General features: G+C 35.8%; 1 protein-coding gene across 1 annotated transcript; it reads left to right on the forward strand.

Moving 5' to 3' along the window:
- The first annotated feature begins 1,654 nt into the window (after window positions 1–1,654).
- LOC136812416 (GTP-binding nuclear protein Ran-like) lies at window positions 1,655–11,327 on the forward strand. The gene is made up of 4 exons (XM_067068912.1): window positions 1,655–1,823; window positions 8,607–8,691; window positions 9,238–9,551; window positions 10,824–11,327. Exons 1-4 carry the CDS (start codon window positions 1,788–1,790, stop codon window positions 11,040–11,042), a joined length of 654 nt encoding a protein of 217 aa, XP_066925013.1. The 5' UTR covers window positions 1,655–1,787; the 3' UTR covers window positions 11,043–11,327.
- The last annotated feature ends 6,095 nt before the right edge of the window (window positions 11,328–17,422 follow it).

Here is a 17,422-nt window from a genome sequence, read left to right on the forward strand (position 1 = left end):
TGGCATGCTATACATTTTCTCTTAGACAAACTATTCCTGAATCTGAAAATTTAAAAATTGCATTGGAAAAATTTGATGAAGTAGAAAATGAAGACTTTTGCGATGAAGAGTATTTCAACTTTGAAGAGCTTAGTTTCGGCGAAGAAAAAATATTTTGAAAAATTTTTCGCAGTTAAATGTTGTATCTTTTACTGAACAATAAAAACTTTTGCGGAAAATTTTTGTAAATGCTTCTTTGTCTCAAAATCTTCAAAATAGTGGTTTTTCATCAATTTTTTATCTGGATTTTGCTTAAAAAAACAGTTATAACTTTTGACACATCTATTTAGAAAAATTTTCCGCAAAATTTAAAATATTTCAATTCTTTGCAGACAGTTTGAAAAAAGTTCGAAACAAAAAGGTTAATTAGCCATTAAAACTTAGCACTTTTTATAAAAGAAGGTGGTGCAACATATTATTAACGTCTTTTTGAAGTTCATAACGTCATTTTTGCAATTACGTTCTTAATTACTTTTAAGGGGTTTGACTAAAAAGCAATTTATAAAGACAATTCTTTGTTAAAAGTGTTAAAGAATCTAAAACATAACTTTTATGTTCAGATACTAAAATCAATTTTCTGACTATGGTCAGAGCCCTTAAACGAGGTCACTTTGAAAAGCTAAAAAATAGCCGATATATATTGACGTTATGAAATTCGTCGAAAAAACACGTCATAGGTAAGATTCAAAGGACGTCATTAACATTATTGAAAAATGGCAATAACTTCAAATTTATCAAATTAGCAAGTAGCTGTCGGGCAGGGCATTCATAATAATCAAGAATGAACTTTTGAAGGCCGCATTCCCACCAGATCGTTTTATTGGAACGCCGTCTAAAAAGCTAGAGTAGAGATTTTTATCTGAGCATGCACTTTTCTCATTCCCTTGAATTGAAACCATTGCAAGCAGCACAATATCGAAAATATTTTTACAAAAGAAATAACAAACACCAAAATCAAATGTTTTTCTTCTCTCTGATTGGCTGACAAAAAAGAAACGAGGTGTACAGCTTAGCGCACACAGTATAATATCTTGATATTCCTTTCCCGTAACCATCTCGTTAATACGCTTCTTTTGAGCTATATCCTATATGCGAAGAGTAGTTAACTTTTAAGTAACAATTGGAAATGGTAGGAAAGTCGGGAAATAGGTTTTGACTTACCTTAACTCACCTGCTGAGTAGAGGCCTCATATCGAGTTATAAATAGAAAGAGACCCTTACTGTTACTGAATATGTATTAGCGAGTTTATGTATTTGCACTTTTGAGGACGGGCGGTAAAGTGATTGAAGCGATTTGGAATGGCCTAGCTCGCAGTTTTGACCCGCAAAATCTCGGCAAAATCGATGACGGTAAAGTGGCTGATTTACCGTCGTCCTCAGTCAGTCAGGATTTAGACAAATTAGAACCTTACCTTTACCGCCTCAGTTGCAGAAAAACACAGATACATAAACTCGGCAAAAAACACATTATCATACATAAATAAACTCGGTATTACTGCCTAAGGAAGAAGCAGCAACAAAAAGCGCTAGAGGGCGGCGGGTGGCAAGCACCCCACTCAAAGGATTAATGCGCCTGCGCATTGGCGAAATTCTGGAATTGCGCGCGCGAAAATCCATCAAACTGCTTTTAACCAGTTTGAGTTTACCATTGATAACGCCTGCAGTGAACAGCCTTTCTTATTCGGGTTGAAGCATCGAAATCTCGTAATATCTGGACAATCTTTACACATTGTATACAAAACAACATAATGGCAAATACCGAAGATGTCAAAGCTAAATTCAAGGTAACAATTTCACTTTAAGGGTTGAAAATCGAGAAATTTCGGTGTTTTACTCTGACAGCTAATATTAACTGCTTAGCTCAATTTTAGAAATTCTCTCTCTTTGAAGAAAAGGAGAAAAACTTGCACATCTCACTTTTGAACATCATCCACACTTCTTCTGTCTGAAAGAACAGTGCAGTGGGGTGTTCAAGATAAAAATAATAGTTATTGGCTATTGCTCTTTTCTGCAAATATTGCCAAAAGCGGCAATACACCGTTTAGGAGTCTCGCCATTTCACGGTACTCCATTGCAGAGGCCCGGTAAAAATGGTAGGTAAAAATGCGCACTTTAGTACTGTGAAAGGTTAGAGGAATGTAAACATTGTGAATTTTTGTCTCTCCTTTAAAGAGAATGATTTAGATATTTGAACATGATATCAATGATAATTTTATAAGTCTCTCCTGAAAATTTCACAAAAATTCATCAAGAGGAAAAGAAGTTATGATTAAAAGGAGTTCTTTACCTACCGTTTTTCTGCTATGTTTCCTTATGAGAACCAGATGTTTACCTACCGTTTTTTTACGGAGGAGAGTGAATTTTCCGTGATCGCTAAAATCAAAACAATGGAAAATTGGATTGACGCGTGCGCAGTCGACACTCCTAAACGGTGTAGAGTACCCTGCCCAGTTGGCGACCGAAATTTTTTTTATTCAAATTTTTCACTTACTTTTTACTTTTTTGAAAATCCTTTTCGACCAACGGTTAGACAACTTTTAACATGCTCTTCGTGTTTGTTTTGATTTTTTATTTGAGGCGATCTTCTTAGAATAAAAAACTTTCGAAGCGAGCGGTACTAGTGCCCAGTTCCCGACCGACGTACCAGTCTGCGACCGATCGCAAGAAGGAAAAAATCAGTGCTCTACTTGCAGGTAAGGTCATATTAATTGATCAGGATGATAAAAAAACTCATAAGCTTTCCCGTATTAAATTTATTTACACTCGTTCTTTTGTTTTAAAATAGCTTACTTACATTTCCCTTCGGCATGTTTTTTCAGAATTTTTCTTCAAGTCGCCATTTTTTTCGAAAGTTTGTTTTTGTTTTGTTTTGAAAGTGGCGGTCTATGGAGAGTCTTCATTTGATAAAAACGCGGGAATTTTTTATATCTATTCCAGACTTCTTTTTTTCTCTTCGCGTCTGGAATGTTTTGATCGCAATGTAGAGTCTTCTTTTTCATTTTTTGAGTTTGGTCGGTCGCAGACTGGACGTCAAATTTCGAAGCTGATTGCATCAACTTTTTTATCAATATTTCAAACGAAGGAAACTGTATCGAGCTGATTTTTACGGAAATGCTTTCTAACATATTTAGCGTTTTGGACAAGTATTTTTTGGAGTGGGAGTTGAAGCGTTTTTTCTTACGATGCTTTTTTGTCCACAGGTAGCCATTTTTTATTTTTTTCGAAAAATCCGGGTTTTTCATGTGCTTCCGTGCAAAGTTGGATCTTTCGGATTCTACTCGTTCTTTTCTAGAACTTTTTTTACACAGTACAGGAAATAGGTCAAGGCAGATTACTACCAAAAGAAATTCTTAAGAGGTTTGTTTTTGCATGACTTTTCTGGGTTCAAAGACGTTCGGTCGCCAACTAGACCGGTCGCCAACTGGGCAGGGTACTCTATTTGTTCAACAATGAAATGGTAAATCAGCAGAGTCTGGCGACCTCATCATGTGCGTTTGCTTAGGGTGAAATTTGAAATTGGCTATTTCAGAAAAAAATTGGATTAGGCATTAGGGGGTGGAAGGATAGGAATTTTCAGATAGAAAAGGAAGTCCAGTTATTTTCAAAGCACAATGGAAATGCTGCTTGATTTTTTATTTAAACCCATGGAAATTCCAGTGTGGAATTGGTGCACAGGCCACGCCAAAGGCGTAAAGACGATGTTGAATTCCTACGCGGAGGCGAAAATTTTTTAACGAAGGGAAAATTTGTTCGCCGCAGGCGCGTTTTTTTTAGCAGGGGGGTTTAGGGCAGGGGGCGCTGTTAGCCCCCCTAGTAGTCGAAGCCCCCGAAAACCCTGGGATGTTAAGCATTTTCACGCCTGAAAGTTGGCTTAGAATCTACTATTTTTCCTGGTTTGATGATTGAAAAAACTTGAAAGATATCTCCAGGGATTTTTTCAAGCACTTTGAGCTACTACCGTTTATGTATAATTAGATTGAGTTTCAGATGCGTGACAAAACGCGAGCGAAGCAATCGCGATTTGGAGCTGTAAGAAAATTTGTTACTCCAAATTTGGCCCTGGATTGCTTTAAACAAGAACAAAACGTGAATACATTAACGCCGCTTAATTAAAAATAGAAAGATTTTGGCCCATTTTACGGCGGTCCTTTTAACGCCGGCCCTTAATCACGCCACGCACGAGCCCAAAAATAACACCAATAAGGGCCGGCGTAAAAAGGGCCGATTAGGCCGATTACCTTTCCCGAATTGTTATTTAGGCTTTTTGACTTTTTTGTTTTAATGTTTGAATGTTTCTATTTAGTTTCATAAAATTGTATGTTGCAAAACTAAACAAATAAAAAAAGAATTATGAAAAAAGCACTACCGGTTCTTGAGTTATTTTGATTTGAAATTTCTTTATAAACAATAGAATTACATGGAAACGAGGCCGGGCTGTATGTTTTAGTTTTTATAAGGGATTTCACCTTGAACAAAAACAGTCATAAAAATTGATAGAAAAAAGCTTTCGAGCTCAAATTTTCAGCATGCACTTGTGTTTATAGGAGAAATACAAATATATAGTTTTCAATATGGTTTGAAGACCTTCGAAAAAAACCAAACAATTCGGGAAAGGTGTATAGAAAGAGTTGTGGCAAAAGCGAAAGAAGAAATAACAACAAATCTGCTTTTTTTTAGGAAAAAATCTACAAAAGAATTTACAAGTAATAATGAGGATTCTCTTAAAAATTCATTTCATCAAGAACAAATCTCACATACACCCCTGTCTCTTACTCTATTCTTTATCAAATTATGCGTGTTTCAAAGATCACTTTTATCAAATCGCGTTCTTCGAAACTTTTAAGAGTGTTTCAAAGATCACTTTTATCGAATCGCTTTTTTCGAAACTTTTAAGAGTGTTTCTAAGATCACTTTTATCAATTCGCTTTTTTCGAAACTTTTAAGAATGTTTCTAAGATCACTTTTATCAAATCGCTTTCTTCATAACTTTTAAGAGTGTTTCAAAGATCACTTTTATCGAATCGCTCTTTTCGAAACTTTTAAGAGTGTTTCTAAGATCACTTTTATCAAAGCGCTTTTTTCGAAACTTAAGAGTGTTTCTAAGATCACTTTTATCAAATCGCTTTCTTTGCTTCTTCACTTTCTTTTTTCGCTTTTTTCGAAACTTTTAAAAGTGTTTCTAAGATCGATCTTATCAAATCGCTTTTTTGTAACTTTTATGAGTGTTTCAAATATCACTTTTATCAAATCGCTTTATTCTTTGTGACTTTTAAGAGTGTTTCTCAGTTCACTTTTACCAAACTATCCACTTTCTCTATTACTGCAGCGAGTATTGTCCCAAGGTCACTTTATCTATAGCTTTACGTGTAACTTTCAAAAGCTAGCTTCTTATAAACGAGGTTAGAAAATATATTCTGCTAGTTGAAAAATTCCGACGAATGAATGACCGAGAAGATTTTAAGTTTTATCGACTGGATTTGATTTCAGTCGGACATAATGTCCGATTGCAGTCCTGCATTGTCCAAAATAATAATAAAGAATTTCAATGAGTGGGGCAGAGGTATACCAAACTTCATTTTTTATTAGGTTATTCTTATACAGGTTTTCTCTAAAAGATTATTAGTGGTAGGACAGGGGTATCTTCAAAGTTTTTCTTTTAACTTTAAATAGTCTGATTTTGTTTTTCAAATGTTGATTTGATTTGACAAGAAAAGTTCCTAAAGCTTCCTTATACCTCATCGACCCCGAATAGTTCTTTTAAAGCAATTTTGCTGTAAATCTGTAATGACTTTTATTTCAATTTTGACCCCTTCTATAAAGTTATCCTTTTGAAAAAAACTTTAATGAAAGAAGTAACTCAATAAGTAAATTCATTCCCCTTTCCAAAAATCCAAGTAAATGCAAAATAAATTTTCTTAGAAATCTTTTCCCATTAAAATCCATTTGTTGCGTATGTTAAACCGTTTGTGACAAACGGTTTTTTGAATGATTCTTTAAAAGCATTCGCGGCAAACGGAAAAGCATACTTCGCGTATAAACGGTTTTTTGAATGATTCTTTAAAAGCATTCGCGGCAAACGGAAAAGCATACTTCGCGTACGGTTTCATATCTCAAGTTTTCGTAAGCGTTCTTCACGAACGGTTTTCTTTTTAGGCCGTTCGTCACAAACGGGTTAAAAAGCATAAGCGAACGGTTAACCCGTTCGTCACGAATAGAAAAGCGTTCGTGTGTCCGAATCGAACGGTTTCTGTCTGACCCAGTAGTGTTGTCTTTACTCTATACTGATTAAAAACAAACAATTGAATTGGCGTTTCTGAGAAAACTGCTTTGAAACTTTTTTCTTGTAAATTTTTTTTTATATTTCAGATTGAGTTTCATAACCCAATCTTGGATTGAGTATTTTTGCCGGTATACGGTAGTAAAAAAGTGCTTAGAAAAATCCCTGATATCTCATATTTATTTAATAAATTCTGTTCGGAAGAAAGCGATACAGCGATAAAGGGGAACGGTAAACTGCGATCTCACGGGCGGACGGGTGGTTTCTGAGGCGAACGGTGTTATTCTTCCGCTTTGTCATCCGTGTTCGACTTTTTGCTTGAAGCTGAAAGAGAAACAATCCGGCGTATACTGCCAATGAAAATGCGCTATGCGTAAGATAAACATTGTGCATTAGACTAATGATTTATAATCGGATGAATTTCGGGTGAACAACAGATTACTGAGAAGAATGAATCGAATATTGCCGTTTGCTAAACTTATCGAAAATGGCAAGAAGTGCTCCTGTGTTCTGTCGTCGTGTGTTGTCCTGAAAATAAAAATTTGAGTATCAGTATCTTACTTTGTAGCTGCTCCTTACGCCAATACGCCAAAAGGAATTAGAGCCTCACGCCGAATATATTCGGAGTAGCGTGCACCATTTCCAGACTGGTGGAAATTCCTTAGAATTTGTCAAAATGCTTAAAGAAGCCAGACTGTCAGTGCCTATAGTAGCCAAATTAGGAATATTTTTCTTATTTTTTCCTAATTGGGAAGAAAAATATTCCTAACTTAGGAATATGGACAAACAACTAGATTAAAAAATTGCACGTTAAAAAGTACTTAATAAGATTCTTACCATTCTAGTGGGAAAGAAAGATTGAGCTCTTGAATTACTTGGGGGACCGATCTTTACTCTTGTCTCCCGAATAGACGTCCCCCGCTAATTGTTAAGAGAAAAAAATCCATCCACCCTGCTCTTATTAAGACTCCCCCCCGCTAATTAAATTCGAATAATTCAATATTTTATTACAGTGTAGATAGACCTTAAACTTGTTAAAATTTTCCTTTTTGTTAGTATTGTTTCTTATTTTACGTGTTTATTTGCTAAAGTTTCTTTTTTGTTGTTGAAATGGATATCAGTTAAAAAAAATTCTGTATTCAAATTACCCCCCCCCCCCCTCTTATTCCATCCCCCCTGCTTATTACAATTTAGAAAATCTTCCTACCCCCTGCTTATTTGGACACCCCCCCCCGTCCAGTGCTGCAAATAACGGCCGATGACCGGTCATTTTGTAGTTTCTACCGGTCATTCTGAAGCTCAGTTTTTCCATTTTGTCCGGTTAAAATTTTAGATTAGAGGCTTCTTAATAGCGCTTCTAATTAAAAGAGGAGTTTTTAAATCAAAATAGGTGTTTCAGCCAATCTAAAGGTCATTACAGACTAATATGGACCAGACCCCCTGCTCGTTACACTCGAAAATTTACCGGCCAACTGAAATTTCCCTATTTGCACCACTGCCCGTCTATTCAGGAGACAAGAGTAATTCCTAGAAATTTTCATTGTTATGTTCAAATACCTAAATCATTGACAATAAAAAGGACAATATTTACATTCCTCTAACCTTCCACAGTACTAAAGTGCGCATTTTTACCTACCGCCTTCACGGTGGAGATGCAAGACTTCTAAACGGTGTATTGTAGATGTAATGCGAGAATTGCAATCGAACCAATCAATGTAATCGAATATCAATAATTTGATTGTGTGTTTAGTTGATTCAGCATTCAATTCTTTCGATTGACACCTTATGCCACCTTCATTTAACTTCCTTTATATCTTGTTCTTCAGAAAAACCAAAGATGCCTTTTTTGCTGATTTAGCATTTCATTGTTGAAAAATAGCTGTCAATGATTGTAATTTTTATCTAAAACACCCCACTGCAGAATCTCTGAATCTTGCTTTTTCTTCTAGCACAATAAAAATTGCTTACAGTATTACCATTTCAACAATTTAAAAACAGTTCCACTAACACATTTTTTTGTTGCCTGTTTTGTTTGGGGTTACTTCATCTGTCCTACAACTATCACATCTAAAAGCAACCTTTCGAAATTCCAGAATGGTAAAAACCGCAAACATTAGAACCCGCGAAATGCAATTTTTCGTAAATTTTTTTGACCGCGAAAATTAGTTCCAATAAGGTAATTGACGAGATTGACGAGCGTTTTACTAAGCGCGAGCGCGATCGCGCACATCTTATTGAAAAGCATGGTATACCTTATATGGAAATTTAATTTTTTTCTCTTTTGTCTTAGCTTGTTCTTGTTGGGGATGGAGGTACTGGGAAGACAACCTTTGTTAAAAGACATTTAACTGGAGAATTTGAGAAAAAATATATTGGTTTGTATTTTTTTCATTTTAATTGCTTTCTTGGCTAATAATATTTTGATCTTAAACTTTTTTCAAAATAAAAAAAACGGGATCTGTTACCCAAAATAGGTAAACCCTTTGATATCCAACATTTTTTACTACCTGGTTCAGGTAAATGAAGTCTTTTGCAGTGTCACCACTACATTCCACTTTTTTTATGGCTTACTCTTAGGTTCCAAATAAACAGGGGGGGGTTCAAATAAACGGGAGGGTTGGAAAATTTTCTAGATTGTAATAAACGGGGGGGGGGGGAGTTGGAAATTGTACTTCTGAAACCCAAAGTAAGGTAAAAATAGGCTAAAATCAGGCTATTTAGAGCAAAATAAGGGGCCTTCTCTTTGACAGCTGAAAATATTCCTAGAGATTAATAAATGGGGGGGTCCTAATAAGGTCCGGGGGGTTGGAAAATTTTCGAAAAATTAACAAGCGGGGGGGGACGTTTATTTGGAACCTAAGAGTATGCTTAAAAATGCATATTAAATATATTCTAAATTTGTTTTTTACTTACCATTTCAGCTACACTTGGAGTCGAAATTCACCCTCTTAAGTTCTACACAAACTTTGGTCCTATTCAATTTAATTGTTGGGATACTGCAGGTCAAGAAAAATTTGGTGGACTTCGAGATGGCTATTATATAAGAGGAAACTGTGCTATTATCATGTTTGACGTCACTGCTCGTATTACATATAAAAATGTGCCAAATTGGCATAAGGATTTAGTTCGTGTATGTGAAAATATTCCAATTGTTTTGTGTGGAAACAAAGTCGATGTAAAAGAACGTAAAGTCAAAGCGAAATCAATCACATTCCACAGAAAGAAGAATCTCCAGGTGAGGTTTCAGTTTTTTTAATAAGCAACTAGGGCTCGAGCCCTTAAAAATTAGCCAGATTTTTTTCACTATCTCGTAAAGTAAAAGCTTTTTAGTTTTAATCCAAGCATGGCAAACAACAACCCAATAAGCATAAATATGGTATAATATCAGGGGTGGTCATAGCAAATTTTTCAGAAAATGAGGTTAGAATATCGAGCAACCCCAGGCCTGACCCAGGGGGGGGGGTGAAGCAGTTAGTACAAGACATCATGCCAGTTAGTACCGTGGTGGTGTGCCATATGAATTGGATAAAATCACTTAGTACTCAGATGTACTAACTGCAAAAAAGGGTGGTCCCTTGCTAAAAATTTGCCAAATTTTGGTACTAACTGTGTAAAAATAGGATTTTGTGAGAAAATTAAAAAAAAAGACCGTATTTTACCAAAAAGAATTTTTGGGAAGTAGATTTTTTTTCAAATCTTAAAAACAATTTGCTGGTTGCAATATAGCCCGGGGTCCACTTAAAGCTTTTTGATAGACTGGATGGCGCGATTAAGTGGCCCGGTAGTATATGGTAATATACTTTTGCCTAGGCGGACTGTAAAACAGTCCGCCAGATTTTAGTTGTTTTTGGAAGGTAAAAACAGTATGAAGCAATGTTTTTATTTGAGAATAAGGAATTGCAAATCTGTTATTGATGTTTGTTTCTCATTTTTGATTACATCTTTCAACTCCAAGTAGTTTTTTTTCTTATTTGGATTTTAAACATTCTTTTTCAAAATGGCGACCTCGCCAAACGCTCCTAGTCTACTTCACTGGACTCAGCGTCATCAGAAATTATCAAAAAGCAAAGTTCAGCCAGAAGTAGACTCTAGTCTAGTTGCAATAGAAATTTGATTTTCTAAAATGTTGTTTTTTCCTATTGAAAGCTATGGAAAATTGAATCATTTTTTTTAAGATATTAAATTTTATTTTATTTGATTTTATTGAATTTATGAAGGTCAAAAGCCTTTTTCAAGGCTATATTCAGTTAGTACTAACTGTACTAAGTGTACCAAGGTGGTGGTGTTACTAACTTCTTCCGAGAAAGCAGTTAGTAGGCATGATGTCTTGTAATAACTGCTTCACCCCCTCCCCCCCTGCCTGACCCAAAAAATGGAGCTTGCTTATAAAAAAAGATGTGTACTGACTCCTTGTAGGAGACGTTTTTCTGGTACCCCAATTCTAATGCAGTTGTGCCAAAATGCAAACGGTATCCCTTAACAAATAACTTTCTTTCTTGCTCTTTAGTACTACGATATCTCTGCCAAAAGTAACTACAATTTCGAAAAACCCTTCTTATGGTTGACACGTAAATTGACCGGTGAAGCTGAATTGGAATTCGTTGAAATGCCTGCCCTTCAACCACCAGAAGTTCAAATAGACCCTCTTCTTCAAAAACAATTCGAGAAAGATTTACAGGAAGCTCAAAATTGCGAACTCCCTGATGACGATGGGGATGATATCTAAAGAGGAAGACAAATTCAAATAATGAGAATTTTTCGCAATGGTTTAGTTTGGTATTTTATAATATTTCCAGAAGAAAGTGCTACATTTCAACCCCTAACCATCACACGATTGGTGATAACAATGTTCTTGTAAAATGCTTATTAACACAGAAGAATGAACTGGATATGTCGATAATAACACAACATTTCATTTGTACATAACATTAATGACCTGATTTTATCGCTTTTTCGATAGTAAACTTGCAAGAATCTAGCGTTCCACTTTTTAAAAACTCCTTACATTGAACGTTTTTTGGATAATTATTTATTTTTTCCAACACTGTGCATCAACGAAGTGTAATTCTACCAATGAAAATGTCTTACAATATGATCCAACTTTTCATAATACATTAAAAGATCAAATAATAAAGATTTCCTATCTTCTCCTATCTTTTGTATTGCATCCTTAAAACTTTTTACCATTGAAATTACAAAACTGGGATGTGATATTCTACCGTTTTAATCCCAGTTTTCTTCTTTTTTGCGAAGTTTTTAAGTGAGGAAGTATAATAAAAAGAAAACTTGGATATACAACAATAATTGTATTCTTTTTGTCTTCGAAGTGGTCTCGACCCATTTCTACATTAGTACTAGTAATCGTATGGTTTGGAGTGCAATTAACGATTAATCACGAGTAACAAAGAAAATAATAATTTACAGTCCGAAGGACGAGTGCAAATTATAGTATTTTCTCCTTTGTTACGAGTGGTTAATCGTTAATTGCACGACAGAACATACGATTCCGAGGTAATCGTCAGTAAACCATAGTTCTCTATTCTTTTTGTTTGTACATTTGAAAAACCTGTCTTTTTTCTTTTGTCTAAAAAGAAGCTATTGCAGTGCCATATTTTTGTTTTCATTAAAAAGAAGTCACTTCAATGCAAAATCACTTTGTGTTTTTATAATAGAGAAGTCTCTGTATTGCTAAACAGGGCGTGGGAGAGAGAAAGCAATAAAGTCAATAAAGGGAGCAAAAGTGTCCCCCCGCCGAAGAGCGCAAAAAGTGGTAATAGTGCAATTAACGATTAACCTCACTCCTCTAAACAAATCATATTCGATTAATTTTGCACAACTGACGATTAACATTCTAATTGACATGTTTGTACTCGAAAAATTATTTTAAAAAAGGCAAAAAAAGGTTTCAATTCACGTTATTAAAGTGACCTTGTTTGTAAGTTATTCAATAAATACCCTTTTTTAAACGCCCGTCCTGCCTAAAATCGAAAAAAACAATAGCCTGGAGCGTTGATCTAGTCTACTGTATCAGACCGCTCCGAGCGAGGGAGATATGACGTAGCCTAGCGTTGATCCGAATACTTAAAAATGGGATAAACTTTCGCGGATTTGCGTGTCATCCGCGAAATAAAGTCCCAATGGAAATTTGGAACGGCCTCGTCCGCGAAATATTTCCAAACAAAACTCAAAATATGTAAAATAAATACTATTTCAATGGTTACATAAATCAAAGAAGCGCAAATAATGCGTATTTCAACAACCAACATGCATGATTTAACAGTAAAAGTCACAAAATTGTGAAAATATTGCCACCCGCGAAATTTTTTGAATTTCGCGGATAGGTCCAACCGTAGGCTGCTTGCATCCTCTAACGAATTCGTGCTCCTTATACTACCTGCGGTTTTGTAGAAGTCTGCGATTCAGACTAGTCCAACCGCGAAAGTTTATCCCATTAAAGTAATACGGTAATTTTCTTTCCGCCAAAATTTATTATGGCGATTTGATATTTTTAGCTAAAAATCAAGAAAAAACGATGTTTTTAGGCAAATCGAGTCTAATGTGAACAAAAATTAAATTTTGTGAGAATTGATTTTGGCGAAGTAGCTAAAAATTTAAGGGCTCTGCCCATAGTGAATTTTTCATAACTGCCGTGTTTAAAATGTGTTTTCTGACTGATGTATGTAACCAACATAACTGGCATGTTATACATTTTCTGTTGGACAAACTATTCCTGAATCTGAAAATTCAAAAATTGTATTGAAAAAATTTGAAGAAGAAAATGAAGACTTTTGCGAGGAAGAGTATTTCAACTTTGAAGAGCTTAGTTTCGGCGAAAAAAAAAATATTTTGAAAATTTTTTCGCAGTATATGGTGAATCTTTTACCGAACAATAAATTTTTGCGGGAAACGCAAAATTTAAAATAGTTCAATTCTTTGTGGACAGTGTAAAGAAATTTTGAAACAAAAAAGTTAATTACCCATTAAAACTAAGCACTTTTTGTTAAAGAGGGTGATGCAACATATTATAAACATCTTTTTAAAGTTCATAACGTCATTTTTGCAATTAAATTCTTAATTACTCTTAAGGGATTCGATTAAAAAGCAATTTATAAAGGCAATTCTTTGTGAAAAGTGTTAAGGAACCTGAAATATAACTTTTATGTTCTAATACGTCTCAAAACCTAAATTTTTCCCAAAATCAATAAGCAGGGGGGGATGGTAAATTGTCCAAATGAAAGAGTCTCCTTCACTAGCTCGAAAATGGTTTTTTTTAATTCGACGTTTAAAGCACTGATTTCGGCTAATAAAGGCGTAAAACATTTGGATTTGAATTTGGGTTGTGGAAAATGTTGGAAAAGCTTAAAGCACGCTATGCCATCTGCTTCGGGTTTTAAATTACAGAAATCTCGAAATCTGTGGTTGAAGATTCCTCTCTCAAACCCCCGGGGGGGGGGCACTGGGTTTGCGGACTGACGGTATGTGCGGGCCAAAAATTGGCTTTTAAAATTGCACCCTTACAGTGCAGCAAAAATCAGTGAAAATCATACCCTTAGAGTGCATTTTCCCCCAAATTTTCGATCCCTTTCGTGCAAAAAATGGTCAAAATTCTAGCATTTTTGGTCAAAATATCTAGATTTTTCAAGAATTTTCTGAAATTTCTACCCTTACAGTGCATCTCTAGTTTTTCCGACCCTTACAGTGCATTTTAAACATATTGGAAAAGGTACCCTTAGGACCCGCACATACCCGTCGGTCCTTTTGCCCAGCTGCCCCCCCGGGCTCAAACCATGGAGGTATAAAGAAAGACAGGAGATGAATTTGTCGGTAATTGGTCGTTTAAGTCTTTTGATTTCTTTTATGTAATAAATCAAAAGAAATTCTAGGCTCGCCCGATCAAATACGACTTTTTAGTAGAACTCAAGTTTGCTCTGAACATTCTTATTATCAGCATCGAAGATTTCTAGCCTTCTAATATACGAGAATAAAATAAATTTAGCTCCACGAAATAAGTTTGCGTTCAATTTTGTCATCCATTAAATTTTGTTTTGAAAAGATATTTTCTCCAGCCAGAAAATAAAAAGTTCTTTATAAGCACACACAATTTCAGACCCAATTTGTAGACAAAAAGTCGCTGGATAATTTTGGAGGAAAGTATTAAGCAATAGAGTTCACCTTGAAGAAAATGTTGATCGAAAAATCTTGTCATTTGATGAAGGATTGCAAAGTTTACAGGCACTTTTTTAGTCCAAATATTTTACCAATGTCAGAAACAATGAATCTCGTCTCATTTTATTTCCAACACTTAAGTTAGCCAATAAGATTTCATCTATCATCAAAAGAGCTCATTAAAAATGCATGATATATGAGATTATGAGCATGCATAGCTCGTAATTTTTTTAATCGTAGGGCGAGCATGGTTACAATAGCATACTTCTCCTGTTTCTTTATACCTCCATGCTCAAACTCGTATCCCTTGGCTAAGGTTGGCTTGCTTTTTGGTGATTCTGGACTACAAAAACCCTTGGCTCGCTTTTTGGTGATTCTGGACTACACTTTTTTGGAGGTTACCCGGTTGTCCCCCGTTGTCGGCATTTTCTGTCCGGAGACTAAAAAATTGCTGACTCAGCAAATAAAAACAACTTTCGATTTCAAAGTTTTTCAACTCAGTCGGGCCCGACAAAAATAGACTGAACAAGCTCAGAGATCTTTGTGAAGTGCAGGTTGACACCGACTGTAAAAGCACCCAAAACACACCTACTGACTGATTTTCAAACATCAAAAGAATCCTGTTTGATCTGGTAATATCTGGTATTACTCTCTTCCAATTCAATTATTTTATTATTTTTCTCGCTCCAAGAGTCAAGACCTTTTAGTTATTTATCTGTTTATAATGGTTATAACCAGACAATCTCAATCGAACGGAATCGAGACACGATCGAACCAATCTCAATCGAACCAAATCGACGAACGGAATCGACCGATTAAAATTCGATTATCGAACGCAATCGAATCTCAATCAAATGTCAAAATTCTGGGTAATATTTAATTAGTTCGACTGGTTTGATCGTCGATTCCGTTCGATTGAGATCGTCTGGCTTTATTCTTGCAGCTTCCCAAAACATCCCCCAAGCTCTCAAGCATCACAAGCCGAACGAAATTACTTTCGATTTCCCGTAGAAATTATGCGATGAACAATCCGAGGGTCGACGATCGAACACAAACAAACGCAATCTAACATCAATCGAACTCAATCGAATATCAATCGAATCTGAAAATTGCGGTAATATTCGATTGAGATTTGATTGCGTTCGACAATAGACCTTTAACAATAGACAATAGGGTCATATTAAAAAGGTCTTGCTTTTAACCAGACGATCTCAATCGAACGGAATCGACGATCGAACCAGTCGAACCAAATCGAATGCAATCGACCGATTGAAATTCGATAGACCTTTTTTCAAAGAGGCCACCCTGTTGAATAATTATGTAGTCCAGCATAAAAACAATGATACAGCCATGCATAATTTTTAAGTATGCATGATACAGTAATTATGTATGGCTGTATTATTGTTTTTATGCTGGAGTACATAACTATTCAACATGGCTGCCTCTTTAAAAAAAGTTCTATCTTCCTGTATTTTGGAGCACGAAAAAACGACACCTTTTTGGTTTGCTCCGGGAAGGTCCTTCATTGTTCGGATCCCCCTTTCTTAAGGGGGGGATAACACCTTCCAAAAAAGTGAAGAAGGGGGGGGTCAAATTTTCATTAAAAAAAGGGGGGATAGCGAGTTTTCAGATCATGGCAGATTTCGCCGAGATCTCGGGGGCAGCACCTTTCCTTTTCCGAAGGGCAGGGGCAGATATTGCTTTATACCAAGGGTAGAAAGTGCAAGATTCCAAGGCTAAGGGAAGCATCTACAGACCATTGCCAACGTCCGCCATTTTTTCTTCCAAAAATGATTTTGACAAGATTACAGCGGCCAAAATTAATAAGTTTACGCCCATACTGCCCTTTTCAATAAAACGCAACCTTCCGCCCTGAAAAATATCGCCCTCGACACTATTGAACATCTCGATTGCGGTACCAAAACAAAGATAATAAATTTCGCATAAATACTCCTAAAAAATTTCGCACCTGCCGCGCCCTTTTTGCGCCTTCAACGCACAGCACTATCTCAGGGGCAGCATTTAAAAAGTCAAAACTGGGGGGATAGCAAGTAGTGGGGGATTGTTTAAGAAAGGGGGGTTGTTTAAGAAGGGGGGCTTACAAATATTGCAGATTATTTTCCAGCACTCTGTTATGAAATTTGGTCTGCATGAAGTTCTTTATTTTCACTAAAAAGTGGTATTATATTTACCAGACTTAATTTTTCTTTATACTGCTGTTTCCCTTCCTGTTTTACCATAAAAAATGTAGCCCAAAACCCTAGGCATTTTAAAAATGTTGGGGGGATGCCAGGGGATGCCAAGAAGGGGGGGGGGTCATTTAAGAAGGGGGGGTTCAGACCCCTTTCCGCACAATGTATATTAATAGCGGTAGTCTGATGTCATTACTGGTCATTAATGCATTGGGCCATTCCAGAAAATTTTTGCCTATTTGAGATATTTTACTAACTAGGCCAGAGAAAAATTTTAAACCTTTATTATTTGAATGCATGCCTTTTTAATACTCTTATATAAAAAAATTAAAAAATTCTAACTTGGTCATTAGTCAAAAAAGTCATTAAAACTGATTAGCCTCTGCAATGGAGTGCAAGGCTGAAAGCCACACGAATATGGTTCATCCTATAAAAGGAAGTTCATTCTATCGTTCTTTCTATTCCCCCAATTCTATCTTGAAGTGAAGGTGGTTGAACAAAACATTTTTGGCATATTGATGTAACTGACACAAAATGTGTCGGAAATTCCACTGTTTTTTGCCGCTTTTAATTCGATTGCCTTGGAAATTCATACATTTTCTTCTCTCGCCTTGGAAATTTTGAATTTTGGTGAAAACTTTTGCCCTTGGAAATCCCGTGACGTCCGCCCCATGTCACAGACAAATTCTGGAATGGCTCATTTTGTTTGTTTTCCACATCACACGTAATCACAATCACACGGTGATTG

The sequence above is a fragment of the Clytia hemisphaerica genome, unplaced genomic scaffold (genome assembly GCF_902728285.1).
Source record: "Clytia hemisphaerica strain Z4C2 unplaced genomic scaffold, Clytia hemisphaerica genome assembly, whole genome shotgun sequence".
Taxonomy (NCBI): Eukaryota; Metazoa; Cnidaria; class Hydrozoa; order Leptothecata; family Clytiidae; genus Clytia; species Clytia hemisphaerica.

Bases quoted from the DNA above. Each gene is read 5' to 3' on its own strand.
- LOC136812416 (XM_067068912.1), top strand. From the start codon at position 1,788: ATGGCAAATACCGAAGATGTCAAAGCTAAATTCAAG. The intron at 8,692-9,237 runs GTTTGTATTTTT...TTACCATTTCAG, and splicing joins ATTTGAGAAAAAATATATTG to CTACACTTGGAGTCGAAATT. The intron at 9,552-10,823 runs GTGAGGTTTCAG...CTTGCTCTTTAG, and splicing joins ACAGAAAGAAGAATCTCCAG to TACTACGATATCTCTGCCAA.